The 18445-nt window shown below is 44.9% G+C and overlaps 2 protein-coding genes across 2 annotated transcripts; one reads left to right on the top strand and one right to left on the bottom strand.

Moving 5' to 3' along the window:
• Positions 1 to 88: 88 nt before the first annotated feature.
• On the top strand, positions 89 to 2982 carry LOC311148302 (leiomodin-3-like; the record flags this gene model as incomplete). The annotated part of the gene is made up of 3 exons (XM_084185218.1): positions 89 to 541; positions 932 to 2584; positions 2929 to 2982. 3 exons carry the CDS (start codon positions 89 to 91, stop codon positions 2980 to 2982), a joined length of 2160 nt encoding a protein of 719 aa, XP_084041344.1.
• Positions 2983 to 13083: 10101 nt separating this feature from the next.
• On the bottom strand, positions 13084 to 18137 carry LOC311148321 (PRA1 family protein 3-like). Its single transcript, XM_084185248.1, has 3 exons — positions 17903 to 18137; positions 16782 to 16999; positions 13084 to 14207 (listed from the first exon to the last, which is right to left on the bottom strand). Exons 1-3 carry the CDS (start codon positions 18079 to 18081, stop codon positions 14029 to 14031), a joined length of 576 nt encoding a protein of 191 aa, XP_084041374.1. The 5' UTR covers positions 18082 to 18137; the 3' UTR covers positions 13084 to 14028.
• Between the last annotated feature and the right edge of the window lie 308 nt (positions 18138 to 18445).

Here is an 18445-nt window from a genome sequence, read left to right on the forward strand (position 1 = left end):
TAGAACTGTGCAGTAATTGTGGATATACTTTTTATCCTTTAGGTTGATTGACAAACAGTTTCTTTTGTCAGACGACTTCTAGACAGATATGTCCAACCAAAGGGACCGGGACATGGAGGATATAAATGAGGAAGACATTGATGAAGATGATATCCTGGCTAGCCTGTCTCCTGAGGAGCTTCAAGAACTCCAGAAAGAGATGGATGTTTTAGCTCCAGACGAGAGAGTACCGCTTGGTCAGAGACAGAAGGACCAGAAGAAAGAGAAGCCATCTGCAGAATCGGATGATGAAGAAGACATTGATGAAGATGACATCCTGGCGAACTTGTCTCCTGAGGAGCTGAAAGAGCTCCAGAAAGAGATGGACGTTATAGCCCCAGATGAGAGGGTACCTGTGGGTCAAAGGCAGAAGAGCCAGACAGAGAAGGTGCCCACAGGCTCTTTTGACCACAGGGGCCTGGTGGATTATCTATACTGGGAGAAGGAGTCCAAACGCATGCTGGAGGAGGAGAGGGTCCCTGTCACTCTACTGCCCAATAAGGTAAGAGATTACATATCCAATGGTCAATATACCATAGCTATAGCCTTCAAATAGGGTGGCAGGTAGCCTAGCGGTTAGAGCATTGGGCCAGAAATCGAAAGGTTGCTGGTTTGAATACCTGAGCCGACAAGGTGAAATATCTGTTGATGTGCCCTTGAGCAAGGCACTTAACCCTAATTGCTCCAGGGGCGCCGTACTACTATGGCTAACCCTGGAAAACAATACATTTCACTGCACCTATGCGGTGTATGTGACAATAAAACATCTTAATGTATCATACTGTATACCACTTTAATTATTATAACATTATAAACAAACATAATTAACTGACTGACTGTATGTTTTACAAGGCTAAGTTTATTAAATTAATGTACTAATTGTCTTCATCAGAAAACTATGGAAGAGGATGCTGAAAAGAAAGAAAACGCTGAACACATGGAAATTGTGTATGAGGTGCAAGAAGAAGTCATCGAGGTGGAAGCTACAGATGATGTTGAAGGAGAGGAAGTGATAGAGGAGATTATAGAGGAAATTATAGTGGAGGAAGAGGATGTGAAGAAGGAGGAAGAGGAGGAGGAGAAAAAGGACATGAACTATGAAAAGGTCATAGAAAAACATGAACATCCAGTGAATAAACATTTAAAAGAGTCATCGGATGACAATAGCACAAACACTGTAAACACTACCAGTCCCCTGCAGCCCCCTCCAGAGTTCACAGACAAGAATGAGGAGAAAGAGACTGAGAGCAGAGAGCAAAAAAAGAGCTCACAAATATCTGAGAAAGTAGAAACTAACACCACAGAGGCTCCTGAAGTAACAGAGATGACTCCAGAGGAGAAGAGGGCCTGTTTTGTCCCAGAGAAAGAGGTGAGGGTAATAAACAAACTAAATATTCCAACGCTGGCCCTTGGCAGGGGCCTTGGTGGCCTTGGTGGGGCCAAGAAGACATCAAGACCCTCAGGGAATGAGACAAACCTGGACACCACCCTGGATAAGATCCGCAACAACAACCCCACTATCACAGACGTAAACCTGAACAACATAGAAAACATTCCCAAAGAAATGCTTATAGAATACGTTAATGCCTTGAAGAAGAACAAAAACGTCAAAACCTTCAGTATAGCCAACACCGGTGCAGACGAAAACATTGCCTTCACCCTGGCCAACATGCTGAGAGAGAACCGTAGCATCACCACCTTGAACATAGAGTCTAACTTCATAACAGGGAAGGGCATCATCGCCATTATCCGCTGCCTACAGTTCAACGAGACGCTCACAGAGCTCCGCTTCCACAACCAGAGACACATGCTGGGCCACCACGCGGAGATGGAGGTGTCACGCCTGCTTAAGGCCAACAACACCCTCCTGAAGATGGGCTACCACTTTGAGCAGGCAGGGCCCAGGATGGTGGTGACTAACCTGCTGACCAGGAACCTGGACCGCCAGAGACAGCAGAGGAAAGAGGAGCACAGCAAGCAGCAGCAGAAGGAGCAGAAGAAGGTGTTTGAGATATACGAACAGGCTCTGAACCTGCCCCCGGGGCTGCTGGCGATGCTGGGCTACGTCCCTCCCGAAATCGTGGCCCTCATGCCGCAGCTGCCCAAGGGTCCACAGGGTCACATGGAACCCAAACCAGAGCCCTCCTCCAGAGTCCAGCAGTCGAACACTTCTCCACAGAATCAACACAAGCAGCTTAACCACACTCCACAGCGCAACCCCATTTCACAACAATCCTCCAGCATGGATTTGTCTGGTAACCCTCTAAGAGACATCCAGCTGAAGAGGACCCCCAAGAAACGTGACCCTTTTCTGGATCTGGACGACAGGAGAGCAGAGAGGCCGAACGTCCAGCTCAGGAAGACAACAGGAAAACAGAGGGGTACAGGCGTTGATGAGATGGTAGAACTGAAGGCCACTCTGAAAGATGTGATGAAGACACTGAAGCCTGTTCCTCGGAGGCGGCAGCCGCCCAAGGTGGATGTGACGCCCCGCGATGAACTGCTTAATGAGATCAAAAAGAGCAATGTGGCCTATCTCAAAGCCGTGAGTACAACTGATGATTCTCAGATTAGCACAGGGTCACTAACAGTCATAATGTTAGCTAACTTGATCTCACCAGCCGTCACATTATTTAGTTAGATGTCAGAAGTTGTCAACTGATTATTGCTTAATTTTTGATATGCATTGTGGAACTCTCTTGAACTGGAGAGAAACTTACAGTCCAATCAAGCTTGTTAGCTTTAACCCATATTAGACACACGCTAGCAAATATGTACACTAGATTTATAGTGTGAAATTCAAATTATGTGATATCTCTGTGTATCCTACACTGCCAATCAAAGCTTTCTCACAGCTGTTTCTGTTTGTGTAATGCATTACTCCTACAGGTGCCGCTCCCCAAAGAATTGGAATCAAGAGAAACCAGTCTCTTCAATCTCTGAGGAATTTACAACACCAGGCTGTGTTTGTTCAGTATGATGTGTTTAATCTCTTCCACTTGTAACAATAGTCTGCTTCCACTTGTAACAATAGTCTGCCTCAGTTCTCATGGTCAGGCAGAATAAGTTTTGTTCCTTGAGGTTTGAAATAACTTTTATGGTATTTGGATATGAGTCTACAGCTGGAAAATGCACCATAGAATGTGCATAGTAGGTATAAGTAGTCTCAATGAAGAATGTCTAAGAAAAAATAATTATGTTTGTTTGTGTAAAATTCAATCACTTTGTACAGCCCCAAGTCCATAATTGTCAGGTGTCAGTGTGCAGCGGTAGGACGGAGTCAGGCGCAGGACACAGAACTGAGTAACAGACAAACTTTACTCTGAAAGAAACAAACACTAATTCCACGTAGGGAAATACACCAGCTCACAGCAGTCATAAACACCAAACAAAGAACAATCACGCACAAAACCATGAGGGAACCAGAGGGTTAAATAGGGAAATAATGATAACGTGATGGGAACCAGGTGTGTACAATAAAGACAAAACAGAAACGTAGATCGGTGGACGCCTTGAGTCCATGATGGCTCGCACTGTATACGCCGGGGCCCCCTCGATGTCCAGCGGGGGCGGAGGAACCTCCCGTACCTCAGACTGCTGGAGCGGACCAGCCACCACCGGCCTGAGGAGAGACACGGAACGAGGGGTTAATACTCTAATCAGGGGGGAGCTGTAACCTATAACAAACCTCGTTCAGTCTCCTCAGGACTTTAAATGGGCCCACAAACCGCGGACCCAGCTTCCGGCAGGGCAGGCGAAGGGGCATGTTTTGGGTCGAGAGCCAGACCCGGTCCCCCAGTGCATACACCGGGGCCTCACTGTGGTGGCGGTCGGCTGTCGCCTGATGGCCCGTTGCAGGCGCACATGGGCAGCGTCCCAGGTCTCCTCCGAGCGCCAAAAACATTCATCCACCGCAGGTGCCTCGATCTGGCTCTGATGCCACGGTGCCAGGACCGGCTGATACCCTAGTACACACTGAAATGGAGACATGTTAGTGGAGGAGTGGCGGAGGGAGTTTTGGGCCATCTCTGCCCAGGGGATGAACGCCGCCCACTCCCCCGGCCGGTCCTGGCAATAGGACCGCAGAAACCTACCCACATCCTGATTCACTCTCTCCACCTGCCCATTACTCTCAGGGTGAAAACCTGAGGTCAGGCTGACCGAGACCCCCAGACGTTCCATGAACGCCCTCCAGACCCTCGATGTGAACTGGGGATCCCGATCAGACACTATATCCTCAGGCACCCCGTAGTGCCGAAAGACGTGGGTAAACAGAGCCTCCGCAGTCTGTAGGGCCGTAGGGAGACCGGGCAAAGGAAGGAGACGGCAGGACTTAGAAAACCGATCCACAACGACCAGGATCATGGTGTTACCTTGTGACGGAGGAAGATCCGTCACGAAGTCCACCGATAGGTGTGACCACGGCCGTTGTGGAACGGGTAGGGGTTGTAATTTCCCTCTGGGCAGGTGTCTAGGTGCCTTGCACTGGGTGCACACCGAGCAGGAGGAAACATAAACCCTCACGTCCTTAGCTAAAGTGGGCCACCAGTACTTCCCACTAAGACAGCGCACTGTCCGACCGATGCCAGGATGACCAGAGGAGGGTGTCGTGTGGTCCCAACAGAGCAATCGATCGCAGACATCAAACGGAACGTAAAGATGACCAACTGGACACTGGGTGGGAGTGGGCTCCGTACGTAACGCCCGCTTGATGTCCGCGTCAACCTCCCATACCACCGGTGCCACCAGGCAAGAAGCCGGAAGTATGGGAGTGGGATCCGTGGACCGCTCCTCTGTATCATACATCCGGGACAGAGCGTCTGCCTTAGCGTTCTGGGAACCTGGTCTGTAGGATAGGGTGAAAACAAAACGGGTGAAAAACATGGCCCACCTTGCCTGGCGAGGGTTCAGTCTCCTCGCCACCCGGATGTACTCCAGATTGCGGTGGTCAGTCCAAATGAGGAAAGGGTGTTTAGCCCCCTCAAGCCAATGTCTCCATGCCTTCAGAGCCTTGACAACAGCTAACAGCTCCCAGTCCCCCACATCATAGTTTCGCTCTGCCGGGCTGAGCTTCTTCAAAAAGAAAGCACAGGGGTGGAGCTTTGGTGGCGTACCCGAGCGCTGAGACAGCACAGCTCCTATCCCAGCCTTGGATGCGTCCACCTCTACTATGAATGCCAAGGAGGGATCAGGATGAGCCAGCATGGGAGCCGAGGTAAACAGAGCCTTCAGGTGACCAAAAGCCCTGTCCGCCCCAGCTGACCACTGCAGTCGCACCGGTCCCCCCTTCAGCAAGGAGGTAATGGGAGCCGATACCTGACCAAAGCCCCGGATAAATCTCCAGTAGTAGTTGGCAAACCCTAAGAACCACTGCACCTCCTTTACCGTGGTTGGAGTCGGCCAATTACGCACGGCTGAAATGCGGTCATTTTCCATCTCCACCCCTGACGCGGACAGGCGGTACCCTAGGAAGGACACGGACTGTTGGAAGAACAGACATTTCTCAGCCTTGACGTACAGGTCATGCTCCAACAGTCGACCAAGCACCTTGCGCACCAGGGACACATGCTCGGCGTGTGTAGCGGAGTATATTAGAATGTCAACTATATACACCACTACACCCTGCCCGTGCAGGTCCCTGAAGATCTCGTCTACAAAGGATTGGAAGACTGATGGAGCATTCATCAACCCGTACGGCATGACGAGGTACTCATAGTGCCCAGAGGTGGTACTAAATGCCGTCTTCCACTCATCCCCCTCCCGGATACGCACCAGGTTGTACGTGCTTCTGAGATCCAATTTGGTGAAGAAGCGCGCCGCGTACAATGACTCGGTCACACTGGCTATGAGTGGCAGCGGGTAACTGTACTTTACCGTGATCTGATTTATACCTCGATAGTCAATGCACGGGCGTAAACCTCCATCCTACTTCTTCACAAAAAAGAAACTTGAGGAGGCAGGTGATGTGGAAGGCCGAATGTATCCCTGTCCCAGAGATATTGGAGACATATGTATCCATAGCCGCCGTTTCTTCCTGTGACAGAGGATACACGTGCCTCCTGGGAAGTGCTGCGTCTACCTGGAGATTTATCACACAATTCACCCGTCGATGGGGTGGTAATTGAGTCGCCTTCTTTTTACAGAAGGCGAGAGCCAAATCGGCATAGTCGCGGGGGATGTGCATGGTGGGGACCTGGTTTGGACTCTCCACCGAAGTTGCACCTATGGAAACACCTACACACCTCCCTGAGCACTGACGTGACCATCCCTTCAGAGCCCTCTGTTGCCACAAAATAATGGGGTCATGATAGGCCAACCAGGGAAGCCCCAACACCACAGGAAACGCAGGAGAATCGATCAGGAAAATACTAATACTCTCCTCATGACCCTCCTGCGTTATCATATATAGTGGAGCTGTGACCTCCCTAATCAGGCCCGACCCTAAAGGACGACTATCTAAGGCATGTACAGGAAAGGGCACATCAACAGGGACAATAGGGATCCCTAATCTAAGTGCAAAGGAACGGTCAATAAAGTTCCCAGCTGCGCCTGAATCTACTAGCGCCTTATGCTGGGAATGCGGGGAAAACTCAGGAAACTCTATACAGACACACATGTGCGCAACAGGGAGCTCTGGGTGAGTCGGGTGCACCTCACCTGGGATGATCCACCAGTGCCCTGCCTGCTGCCTCGACTCCCTGGGGAACCTCCCCAGCACCGACCAGCAGTGTGCCCTCTGCGGCCACAGGTGGTGCAGGAAATGCCCCCCCCCCCCTCCGGTCACCCTTAGAGCAGCACCTCCGAGCTCCATAGGTGTAGACTCGGAGGTGCTGGGGGATGGAACGGACGGACCCCAATCCGAGCGTCCGCGGGTGGCCAACAGGTTATCCAGCCGGATGGATAAATCCACCAGCTGGTCGAGGGTAAGGGTGGTGTCTTGCAGGCCAGCTCCCGACGAACATCCTCCCATAGACTACACCGGTAATGGTCGATCAGGGCCCTCTCGTTCCATCCCGCGCTGGCAGCCAGTGTCCTGAAGTCCAGTGTGAAGTCCTGTGCGCTCCTCTTCCCCTGTCTGAGATGGACCAAGCGTTCCCCCGCCGCTCTCCCCTCAGGCGGATGATCGAAGACCGCCCGGAAACGGCAGGTGAAATCCTCGTAGCGAACCAACGTTGCGTCTATCCCTCTCCATTCGGCGTTGGCCCACTCCAGCGCTTTCCCCGACAAACAGGAGATGAGGGCGGACACTCTCTCGTAGTACGAGGGAGCCGGGTGGACGGTCACCAGGTAGAGCTCCACCTGGAGCAGGAACCCCTGGCACCTGGCAGCCGTCCCATCATAGGCCTTCGGGAGCGAGAGCCGGATCCCACTGGGTCCAGGTGACGGAGGGGTGGACAGCGGTGTGGGTTGAGGTGAAGTTGATGGGGGTGTGGGAGAACCCTCTCTCTCCCATCGATCCATGGCTGTGCCCAGATTGTGGAGCATCTTTGCGTGCTGCTGGACGCGCTCCTCCACCGGTAACGGAGGACTGGGTGCACCTGCTGACTCCAAATGAGGTGCGTGATTCTGTCAGGTGTCAGTGGTAGGACGGAGTCAGGCGCAGGACACAGAACTGAGTAACAGACGAACTTTACTCGGAAAGAAATAAACACTAATTCCACGCAGGGAAATACACCAGCTCACAGCAGTCATAAACACCAAACAAAGAACAATCACGCACAAAACCATGAGGGAACCAGAGGGTTAAATAGGGAAATAATCATAACGTGATGGGAACCAGGTGTGTACAATAAAGTCAAAACAAATAGAAAACAGAAACGTAGATCGGTGGCAGCTAGAAGACCGGTGACGACGACCGTCGATAGCCGCCCGCACAAGGAGAGGCACCAACTTCGGCGGAAGTCGTGACAATAATACATCCTCTACTGATGACTTGGATCTTTCATATATGGGTTTTCAAAACCATTATGCAATATTGATATAGCTGAACCCCATATACAGAATATAGAGCATACGGAGACACCATGAAAAAAAGTTTTTAGGGCTGGATTCAATCCGTATTGCAGAAGATCTGCGTTAAAATGTAAAGGTCATTTCCGATTGAGCCGACATATGCAGCCTTTACCGTGAATGCAGTCTCTGCGAACACGGGAACATTGCCTTTAGGGGCTCTATTAAATCTGTATTGCTGAAGTTCAGCATGATTTAAATTTAAAGGCAATGTTCCCGCGTTAGCAGAGACTGCATTCACAGTAAACGCTGCATATGTCGGCTCAATCGTAAATTACCTTAACATTTTAATCGCGCAATCTGTAACGCTTTAGCAATACAGATTGAATCGAGCCCTAAATTTCAGTGAGCTATAATATGGATCTTCTGTGATACTTTGGCGATACGGATTTAATCCACCCCTTAGTCCTTTACTGTGTAAAACACTGTGGATCAGTGGTTCAGGGACTGGAATAATTCTAACTAACTGTGTTGACATAAAAAATCAGTGTACATACAAAATGTTTTATATGTCAATCTTTCCTTCATTAACATACATTTGTAGAATCTTACAGTTGCGGCAAAAAATATTGGTACCCTTGCACTTCTCTTAAATAATTCCCTATTTCTTCTAAAATAAGTTACACTTGAAAATACAGTTGAAGTCGGAAGTTTACATACACTTAGGTTGGAGTCATTAAAACTTGTTTTTCAACCACTCGACAAATTTCTTCTTAACAAACTATAGTTTTGGCAAGTCGGTTAGGTCATCTACTTTGTGCATGACACAAGTAATTTTTCCAACAATTGTTTACAGACAGATTATTTCACTTATAATTCACTGTATCACAATTCCATTGGGTCAGAAGTTTACATACACTAAGTTGACTGTGCCTTTAAACAGCTTGAAAATGATGTCATGGCTTTAGAAGCTTCTGATAGGCTAATTGACATAATTTGAGTCAATTGGAGGTGTACCTGTGGAAGTATTTCAAGGCCTACCTTCAAACTCAGTGCCTCTTTGCTTGACATCATGGGAAAATCAAAAGAAATCAGCCAAGACCTCAGAAGAAAATGTGTAGACCTCCACAAGTCTGGTTCATCCTTGGGAGCAATTTCCAAACGCCTGAAGGTACAATGTTCATCTGTACAAACAATAGTACGCAAGTATAAACACCATGGGACCACGCAGCCGTCATACCGCTTAGGAAGGAGACGTGTTCTGTCTCCTAGAGATGAACATACTTTGGTGCGAAAAGTGCAAATAAATCCTTGGACCTTGTGAAGATGCTGGAGGAAACAGGTACAAAAGTATCTATATCCACAGTAAAACAAGTCCTATATCGACATAATCTGAAAGGCCGTTCAGCATGAAGAAGCCACTGCTCCAAAACCTCCATAAAAAAGCCAGACTACGGTTTGCAACTGCACATGGGGACAAAGATCGTACTTTTTGGAGAAATGTCCTCTGTTCTGATGAAACAAAAATATAACTGTTTGGCCATAATGACCATCGTTATGTTTGGAGGAAAAAGGGGATAGCTTGCAAGCCCTAGAACACCATCCCAACCGTGAAGAACGGGGGTGGCAGCATCATGCTGTGGGGGTGCTTTGCTGCAGGAGGGACTGGTGCACTTCACAAAATAGATGGCATCATGAGGAAGGAAAATTATGTGGATATATTGAAGCAACATCTCAAAACATCAGTCAGGAAGTTAAAGCTTGGTCGCAAATGGGTCTTCCAAATGGACAATGACCCCAAGCATACTTCCAAAGTTGTGGCAAACTGGCTTAAGGACAACAAAGTTAAGGTATTGGAGTGGCCATCACAAAGCCCTGACCACAATCCTATAGAAAATGTGTGGGCAGAACTGAAAAAGTGTGTGCAAGCAAGGAGGCCTACAAACCTGATTCAGTTACACCAGCTCTGTCAGGAGGAATGGGCCAAAATTCACCCAATTTATTTTGGGAAGCTATTGGAAGGCTACCCGAAACATTTGACCCAAGTTAAACAATTTAAAGGCAATGCTACCAAATACTAATTGAGTGTGTGTAAACTTCTGACCCACTGGGAATGTGATGAAAGAAATAAAAGCTGAAATAAATCATTCTCTCTACTATTATTCTGACATTTCACATTCTTAAAATAAAGTGGTGATCCTAACTGACCTAAAACAGGGAATTTTTACTAGGATTAAATGTCAGGAATTGTGAAAACTGAGTTTAAATGTATTTGGCTAAGGTGTATGTAAACTTCTGACTTCAACTGTAACTCTCCACACCTTGTTATTGGATTTTCAACATTTCAGAACCAATTTTATTTTTGTAAAATGTGGTTTTTAATTTTAATTCAGAAAATAAAGACAAATGGCATGGACAAAATTATTGACACCCCGGAGCTAGTACTTGGTTGCACCGACTTTGGCCAAGATAACTGCCAACAAATGCTTCTTGTAGCCATCAATGAGCTTGCTGCACCTTTCTACTGGCAATTTTTCCCACTCTTCAGCAGCCAACTGCTGTTTTCAGTTCTCGCCATAGGTTATGGATGTGATTCAGATCTCGTCTCTTCGCTGGCCACCCCAGAACAGTCCAACGTTTCTTCTTAAACCATTCCAGGGTGCTTTTGATGTGTGTTTGGGGACATTGTTCTTCTGGAAGACCCACAACCTTCAACAGAGATACAGTTTTTGGACACTGGGTTGAACATTGGACTACAAAACACCTTGATAATCTGCTGAGGTCATGTCTTGCACACATTCAAGGCCTCCAGTACCAGAGGCAGCAAAGCAACCCCACAGCAGGACAACAACCCCAAACACACGTCAAAAAGCACCCATGAATGGTTCAATAAGAGATGCTGGACTGTTCTGGAGTGGCCAGTGAAGAGCACAGATCTGAATCACATCCAAAACGTAGGATGAGATCTGAAAGCAACAGTTGGTGGAGGGCATCCCTGAAACACTGAAGAATTGGAGAGTTGGCTGCTGAAGAGTGGGACAAATTGCCAGTATAAAGGTGCAGCAGGCTTATTGATGGCTACAAGAAGCATTTGTTGGCAGTTATCTTGGCCAAAGGCGGTGCAACCAAGTACTAGCTCCAGGGTGCCAATACTTTTGTCCACGCCCTTTGTCTTTATTGTCTAAATTCATATTGTGAACTTAAGTTAGCAAAAATATATTTGGTTCTGCAATGTTGAAAATCCAATAACAAAGTGTGGTGACCAACAGTTTAAATGTAATTTATTTGAGAAAATAAATTTGACCGCTACTATAATTTGATCACTCTTTTGTTGCTGAGAATTTTCCAGCACAGCAGGAAATGCAAACGTGTAATTTATTCAAGGTTTAAAAAGGCTTCTGAAGTTTGTAATTTCCACTTTAAAATGTCAGACTTGATTTGCCCTAATGAAAAGTGTATCAACCCCTACAAAAAATTTCCATGAATTATAACTGACATAATAATTCACATTTCCTGTTGCTGCAGGATTATTTTCCTGCTGTAGCAAACTGGCTCAACTAAAGATCCTACATCTGTAGTTAAAATACATGATTTTGATTTCTTAAATTAAAGACATACTCTGGTACTTTGGCGACTAATAGGTATTTTTTTAACATCCCACTTTGGGCTGGATGTGTCAATGTGTAGTTCATACATGCATAATCTATGAGCAGAATTACTGTTTTTCCTCAATTAGCCATGAAATCCCTAGTTTGAAAGTGAATGTTTTCTGGAAGCTGTGCTGTGCGATTTTCCCTATATTTCCCCCCACATGGGACAGTCCCCTAGCAATTTGAGTTCCAGCCAATGAGATTCAACCCCTCGCCGTTTGAGTGACAGCTAGCAAGAATCACACACAACAGACAGAGAGCAATGACGTAGTGCACATATCTGCACATGTGATGTACTATGCAATTTTCGGCTCGAGGGCGCTACTTTCAGAACTGGCAAAAAAGTATGCAAAAGTACAGGAGAATCCCTTTAAGTGTATTTATTGTTATGGTGCAATTGCTTTGCTTCAAATTCCGTGGTTACATTATCACAACTCATCAATAAATAAAAAACATACAAAAAAGTTAGAGCATCCCTATAACAGAACATTCTCTGAGCTGTTGTCTTTGAAACTGTAACCATTACATTAGCAAGCCCCACAGGAGGTTGGTGGCACCTTAATTGGGGAGGACGGGCTCATGGTAATAGCTGGTGCGGAATGGGTGGAATGGTATCAAATAAATCAAACACATGGTTTCCATGTGTTTGATGCCATTCAATTTACTCCGTTCCAGCCATTATTATGAGGCGTCCTCCCCTCAGCAGCCTCCACTGCTATGCACCCTTTATCCTAAAAGCAATTTGGCTGAAGCGGACACAAATTGCGATTCGCCATAGTTTTTTGGAAGACTGTGCATCTGCATCAGTCCAAATAAACAGCATGTGTAATTACAGTTCCAATGTAGCCATTTTTATCTCATAATCAAATCATTTCTGGGTAACAATTAAGTACCTTACTGTGACAGTTTTCAAAAAGAAACAAAAATAGCTTCTAAGCTAAGACCAATTTCTCAAGCAAGAATTTTGCTAGGACTGTCTGAGTGGGGACGGGAAAACTGAAAATGTGCTGTTATTGGCAGAGAGGTTTGGAACTCTCTTTCTTATTGGACTATTAACTAATGTATCACCTGGTGGTGTCACCAGGCGGGACAAAGCTCCATCCCACCAAAACGGGCAGAAATTTCAGGCTGTCTTTTCAAACAGCTCCTACACTATAAGGGCATTATCATAATTTTCACAGTATTATTCCAACTTCATAGCTTGGAAATATATATAAAACACAGGAAGATCATGTTTTTGAGTGCACTGGGCCTTTCATTCTGGGATCTGAATAGTGTCATAAAACCAATGTAATAATTTTGTATCAATTACCAATGGTGATCGCTGGAATTGGATAAATTGGGATTGGCATTTTTATTTTTTTATCTCCAAACATCTGCTACTAAGGAAGATAGAATCAGAACCTCTCTTTTCTAATACACAACAAAAATACACCATCAACCATTCATAATGTGTGTAATATTTAATATTACAGAGGTAACATTCATGCACTAAAAATTTCTCCATCAATACTTTGGTGCCTTACCCTGTGCTTTTTGTAATGAAAACATTTGTTTTCTGCATGCTTTATGGTGAATACACAAGTACAGAAGATTTGGTGATACATGAAAGCACAACTTTAACATATACAACATGATGACTACTTCAATTAATAAAGCTGCATTTGCCATTCATTTTCCCATATTGCATAGCTATGATCTGATAATGTTAATCTCAAGCCCAACCCACAGGGTCTGAAGTAACAAGAGGGACATTATTGCTACTTGTCAATAAGCAGTCACTGGTCCAGTGAACATAAGGGGAGCCCAGTGACACCAGTTTAGCTTAAGGAGAGGAAATATAGTGATGGTTATTCTTCTGAGGTAGCAAATAAATTGGTTCTGATTGATGAAATGATTTGCTAATATCTTTTTTTTTAAAGATTATAAATCGAAATGCTACGTTACTGAACACAATTGCTTTAACGTGCAATAGTTATTGCATTCTGGCATGCAGCTTTATTTTGTTCGACATTGAAAAATGCACACGCTCAAAAGTAAAATGTGACCGGATACATATTGCAATTACATAATGACAATGTGTATTGTGTGTTCATTTGAATGGACACACAATACACACAGGAATGCTCATGCCTCATTTCATTGTGCCAAGTGCCTTCCACAACATTTGATCCATACAGGACTGCACAAATCTTTCTGGAATGCTCCAAAGAAATCAGGTACTGTGACACAAAATGTATAAAGGTGTTTCAATATAACAAAGCAAATGGAGTGAGAATAATGAATAGGGGGAATGCGACACCACTGACATGATATGGGGTACAAATCAACGCAAACCATGTTGAATTTAATCAGAATGAGGGTGCGGTGCCATTTTGGCTCTCTCCCCTCATTCCTTGTTTAGCTTTGACTCCAGGAAGTCCTGGATCTTGTTGATCTTCTCCTCCTGTTGGTCTAGCAGATCCAGGATGATGCCCATTGGGGACTTTTTCATGCCCACTCCCTCCATCTTATTCTCCAGTCTGTTCTTCATGTTGCGCAGCCTCAGAGACGCATGGACCAGGATCACTACAGGGAAGAAAGGCTGGATTAGTTTCCTATCCATTCAGGATGTGCTATCCTCAATGGAGATTCCCATGGTAGCATGTTCCCATTCTGTCAGATGGAAACATGTTGTAAAAGTGCACACGTGTGCCTTACTCTTATGCGGCTTAAACTGAGAAGGATAATTATTTTCCAGGTATAATATGTTATTATGAAATACAATTGGCTAGCGGGTTAAGGAGAGGCATCTTTACTTCCCTCGTCAGAGATGCTGACTGCATGACGTAAGCCAGTAAATGTAGTGGAGTCTATAGTACAGACAGTACATAGCAACCAGTCAACACACGTCGGCAGCCACAGGACAGCCCTCTTGGTAAGGGCTCTGTCTCACTGACTGACTGCCTGCTGTTTTTCCACCACAATGTTACAGTTGTTGCCTGCACTCCTTTTCTCAGAACCACCAATTACCCTAAACATTGTATTCTGTACTGTGTATTTCAGAATGTAGCAGTTCGTCTAGGCCAGTGTTTCCCAACTCCAGTCCTCGAGTACTCCCAACAGCACACATTTTTGTTGTAGCTCTGGACAAACTCGCTTGATTCAACTTAACGTGGGCTTGATGATTAGTTGACAAGTTGAATAAGGTGTGCTTGTCCAGGTCTACAATTCAAATGTGTACTGTTTGGGGTCCTCGAGGAATGGAGTTGGGAAACACTGGTCTAGGCTATTTCTTTTCAAAACAGTGGCACGTTTATGAAAGTTGAACTGTGGGGGAAAAAAACGTTTTCTCAAGGTGCAGAACCACATGCATTATCCATATTGAACCCATAAAATCAGTGAGAGTGGTTGATAAAACCGGTTTGCTCCGTCTTCTGGGACTCATCCCCCATGTTTGCACTTACCCCATTCATAGACGCTAACTGCTTTAGCGTCTATTGACGATAGTATCTTCTGACCGGGGGGCTTATGTTAAGAGCCCCAACTCTTGCTCTAAACTTCAACATGCATCGCTTGCGGCACGGTTTTGGAAACATAAGGAACGTATCTTTTATATCAGTTAGAAAAAAATAAAACAAAAAAAGGTTAAATTACTACACACCTTTATTGGGTTAGGGTTCTCACATGGTCATATTTCCATGTTACAGCGCTTGTTTACGGAAAACTGACGGAAGACGGAGTTGACCACCTGTGCTAATTAGCTATCTGCATCTCCAAACACCTGTGTGTAAACGGAAGACGGACGCCACAAACTTGAAAAATAACAAATCAAATACTGTTGGCTGCAACTGTGTTAAAACCGGTTAAAACAGTGTACAGTAAATGTGTATTTTGCATTTGTGAAATTATTTTGATGTGATATGAAAGTAGAGGTAGTTTCTTGGCGATACTTTCTTCGCTGTCGATTCTGTGAAAAAAGTATCTTAGACATGTCTGTTTATAGTAGGGATGGGCATTTAATGTTTTGGCTAGTCGAGTACTCGCATGATTTCTTTGGGAGTAATCAAATAAAAAAATATATACATTTTTAGAACAAGGCCCGCTATGGAAATGTTTTTTTGCGTATTTATCTATACTGAACAAAAATATAAATGCAACAATTTCAAAGATTTTAGTGAATTACAGTTCATATAAGGAAATTATTCAATTGAAATAAATTAATAAGGTCCTCATCTATGGATTTCACGACTGGGAATACAGATATGCATCTGTTGGTCACAAACACCTTAAAAAAAAAAAAGTAGGGCCGTGGATCTGGTGTGACCACCATTTTCTTCATGCAGCGTGACATCTCCTTCGCATAGAGTTATTCAGGCTGTTGATTGTGGACTGTGGAATGTTGTCCCACTCCTCTTCAATGGCTGTGCGAAGTTGCTGGATATTGGTGGGAACTGGAACACGCTGTCGTACAAGTTGATCCAGAGCATCCCAAACATGCTCAATGGGTGACATATCTGGTGAGTATGCTTGTTGCATTCATATTTTTGTCCAGTGTATATTAAATCCATGTTTTGTATCGATTGAGATATGCCTCTTGCATGTGTGTAGATCGTGGCCGTGTTGCATAGAAACAAATAGTTCCTGCAAAGATGCTAGGAAGTGCTAGATGTGCGGCAGCTAAGATGGTGAGGAACAAAACATGGATTTAATATTTTTGGAGAGTTTCCACTGGTTTTTGTAGAACCACTTGCAACTGGAAACGGATATTTCTATGATACTTCTTACACCGAATCGAAAACGAAGAAAGTACTTGCCAAGAACAGGTTAGTTGAAAAATCTATGGTGGCAGTTTGTATGGGGCTTTCCTGTAACAGCCAGTAATGCACACCAAAAATCTTTGGTTATATCACTTTATCTGGCGTATACAATATGTAGCTAGTTTGCACCATATTCCAATGGAGTTGCCACTGGAAAAAGGCCTGGAAGCTAGGATAAATCTACATGCTAGTTACTGTGTGCATACTTGTGCATTGTGTGACTAACAGGAATCAGACCCTAAGGGCTGGATTCCCGGACACAGATAAAGCCTAGTCCTGGACTAAGATCTTAATCTGTGTCCAAGAAACTGACCCTATGAGTGTGGAATTTTCTGAGACTCACACAGCAAGGGGAAAGTAATTCCAAAAATGAAGACCATCACTCCACCACACAGAGACAGCAGGAAGTAGCTTGTTCCCATGACAGCGATGACAAACAGAGTGGGGTTCTTCTTCTTGAAGTTCTTGATGAAATTCTTGTTCTCTCCCGCCCACACCGAGCCCATGAAGACCAGAGAGACCACAGCACCACCCAGAAACATGCCAAGAGGGTTCAGAAACCTACACAACAGACACAGCAGAAGGGAAACACAGATTACGCAGCCTCTAAATCCACTCAAATGCTATACATGGCAATGCAAAACAATTGGGCCTCTAAAACGCAACACATGTAATGTACAGCACAACCTGGTGGCTGGAATAAGATCAACACCTTTACATTATTTATTTATTTTTATCTGAGCCATTTTCTAAAATAATATCAGAGCGTTCAAGCTACTGTAGCTGCATTTTAGTAATTATGACGCATACAAAGCTGCTCCTCGGCTTTCTTATCAATTGTATTATCTGCATACTTCTACATGCATCAGTGTGTGGCTGAGATAAGGACCCAACAGCTGGGACAACTTGAAGCATCCATGTGTTGTCATTGTCAAGCAGACTCAAGAGACTATTAATAGAACAAAAATCTGACATCAAATTTGACAGAGTTCAGTTTCGTACTTGAGTACTTTTTTATATTTTGAGTACCATTTATGTTTATTTCAAAAGCCAAAAGGTACTCAAGTTCTCAAATAAAAACTAGAATATAAAGAAATTGGTTACTATTAGCCTAAGGCCTACACTACCTAGTAATTACTATGTTCATCATGGCCCCCATGATTCAAAGCATGTCACACACAGTTGCAGGCAGCTGATTCAGGAAAAGTGACATTTGTTTTTAGCAGGCCAACTACAGTAGCTAATACCAGACTCCATTCCAATTCCATGACATGACTGGATCTCTTATTTTGCCGTTGCAGTAATATGAAAGGTTGATAGGGACTGCGCATTGCTATGAATAAATGCCCATGACTGGGTGTGGATCAGACTGCAGGCTAATCAAAGAAACTAGCTATCTAACTTAGCTAGCTATAGCAGCTGGGTGGAAACTGCCAGTAAACTCGCGCTGTCATGCTGACTTACCCCACGATCAGGAAAACCACTATGGCCACTGCGAAATAATTGGTCTGATAGTACAACAAGTTGCTGATCACCCTGTTGTTCCATTTAGCTAAATCTCCGAAGTCGGGTTTTGCAAATCTATCGGCTCCTGGGAAGAAGTCATCCCATGGTCTAAGCGGTGCAAGCTCCATACTCGCCATCTCGGAGTTTCACTGCCAGAGTATTTTGACTGAGCAGCTGATTCTTCTTCTTCGATGAGGTTTAACGGCGGTTGGCATCCAATTTATTGCATTACCGCCACCTACAAGACTGGAGTACAACTCCCTTATATTTTGCTTGAAAAATAAAATAAAGAAATACCCTACCATCTAACACTACACACACACAAAATCAAAAATATTATTAATAATTAACACCGCCCTACTCCACTATTTAAAAAATAATATATATATTAATTCCTACCTCATGCCCTCAACCTGAAATGATGGGACATCACACACTTCCTGTAACTCTTCGGATGTCAAGTCTCGCACACCCAAATACCTCTCTGCAGCTGCCACCACA

Source organism: Coregonus lavaretus, assembly GCF_964263955.1.
Source record: "Coregonus lavaretus genome assembly, chromosome: 20".
Classification (NCBI taxonomy): domain Eukaryota; kingdom Metazoa; phylum Chordata; class Actinopteri; order Salmoniformes; family Salmonidae; genus Coregonus; species Coregonus lavaretus.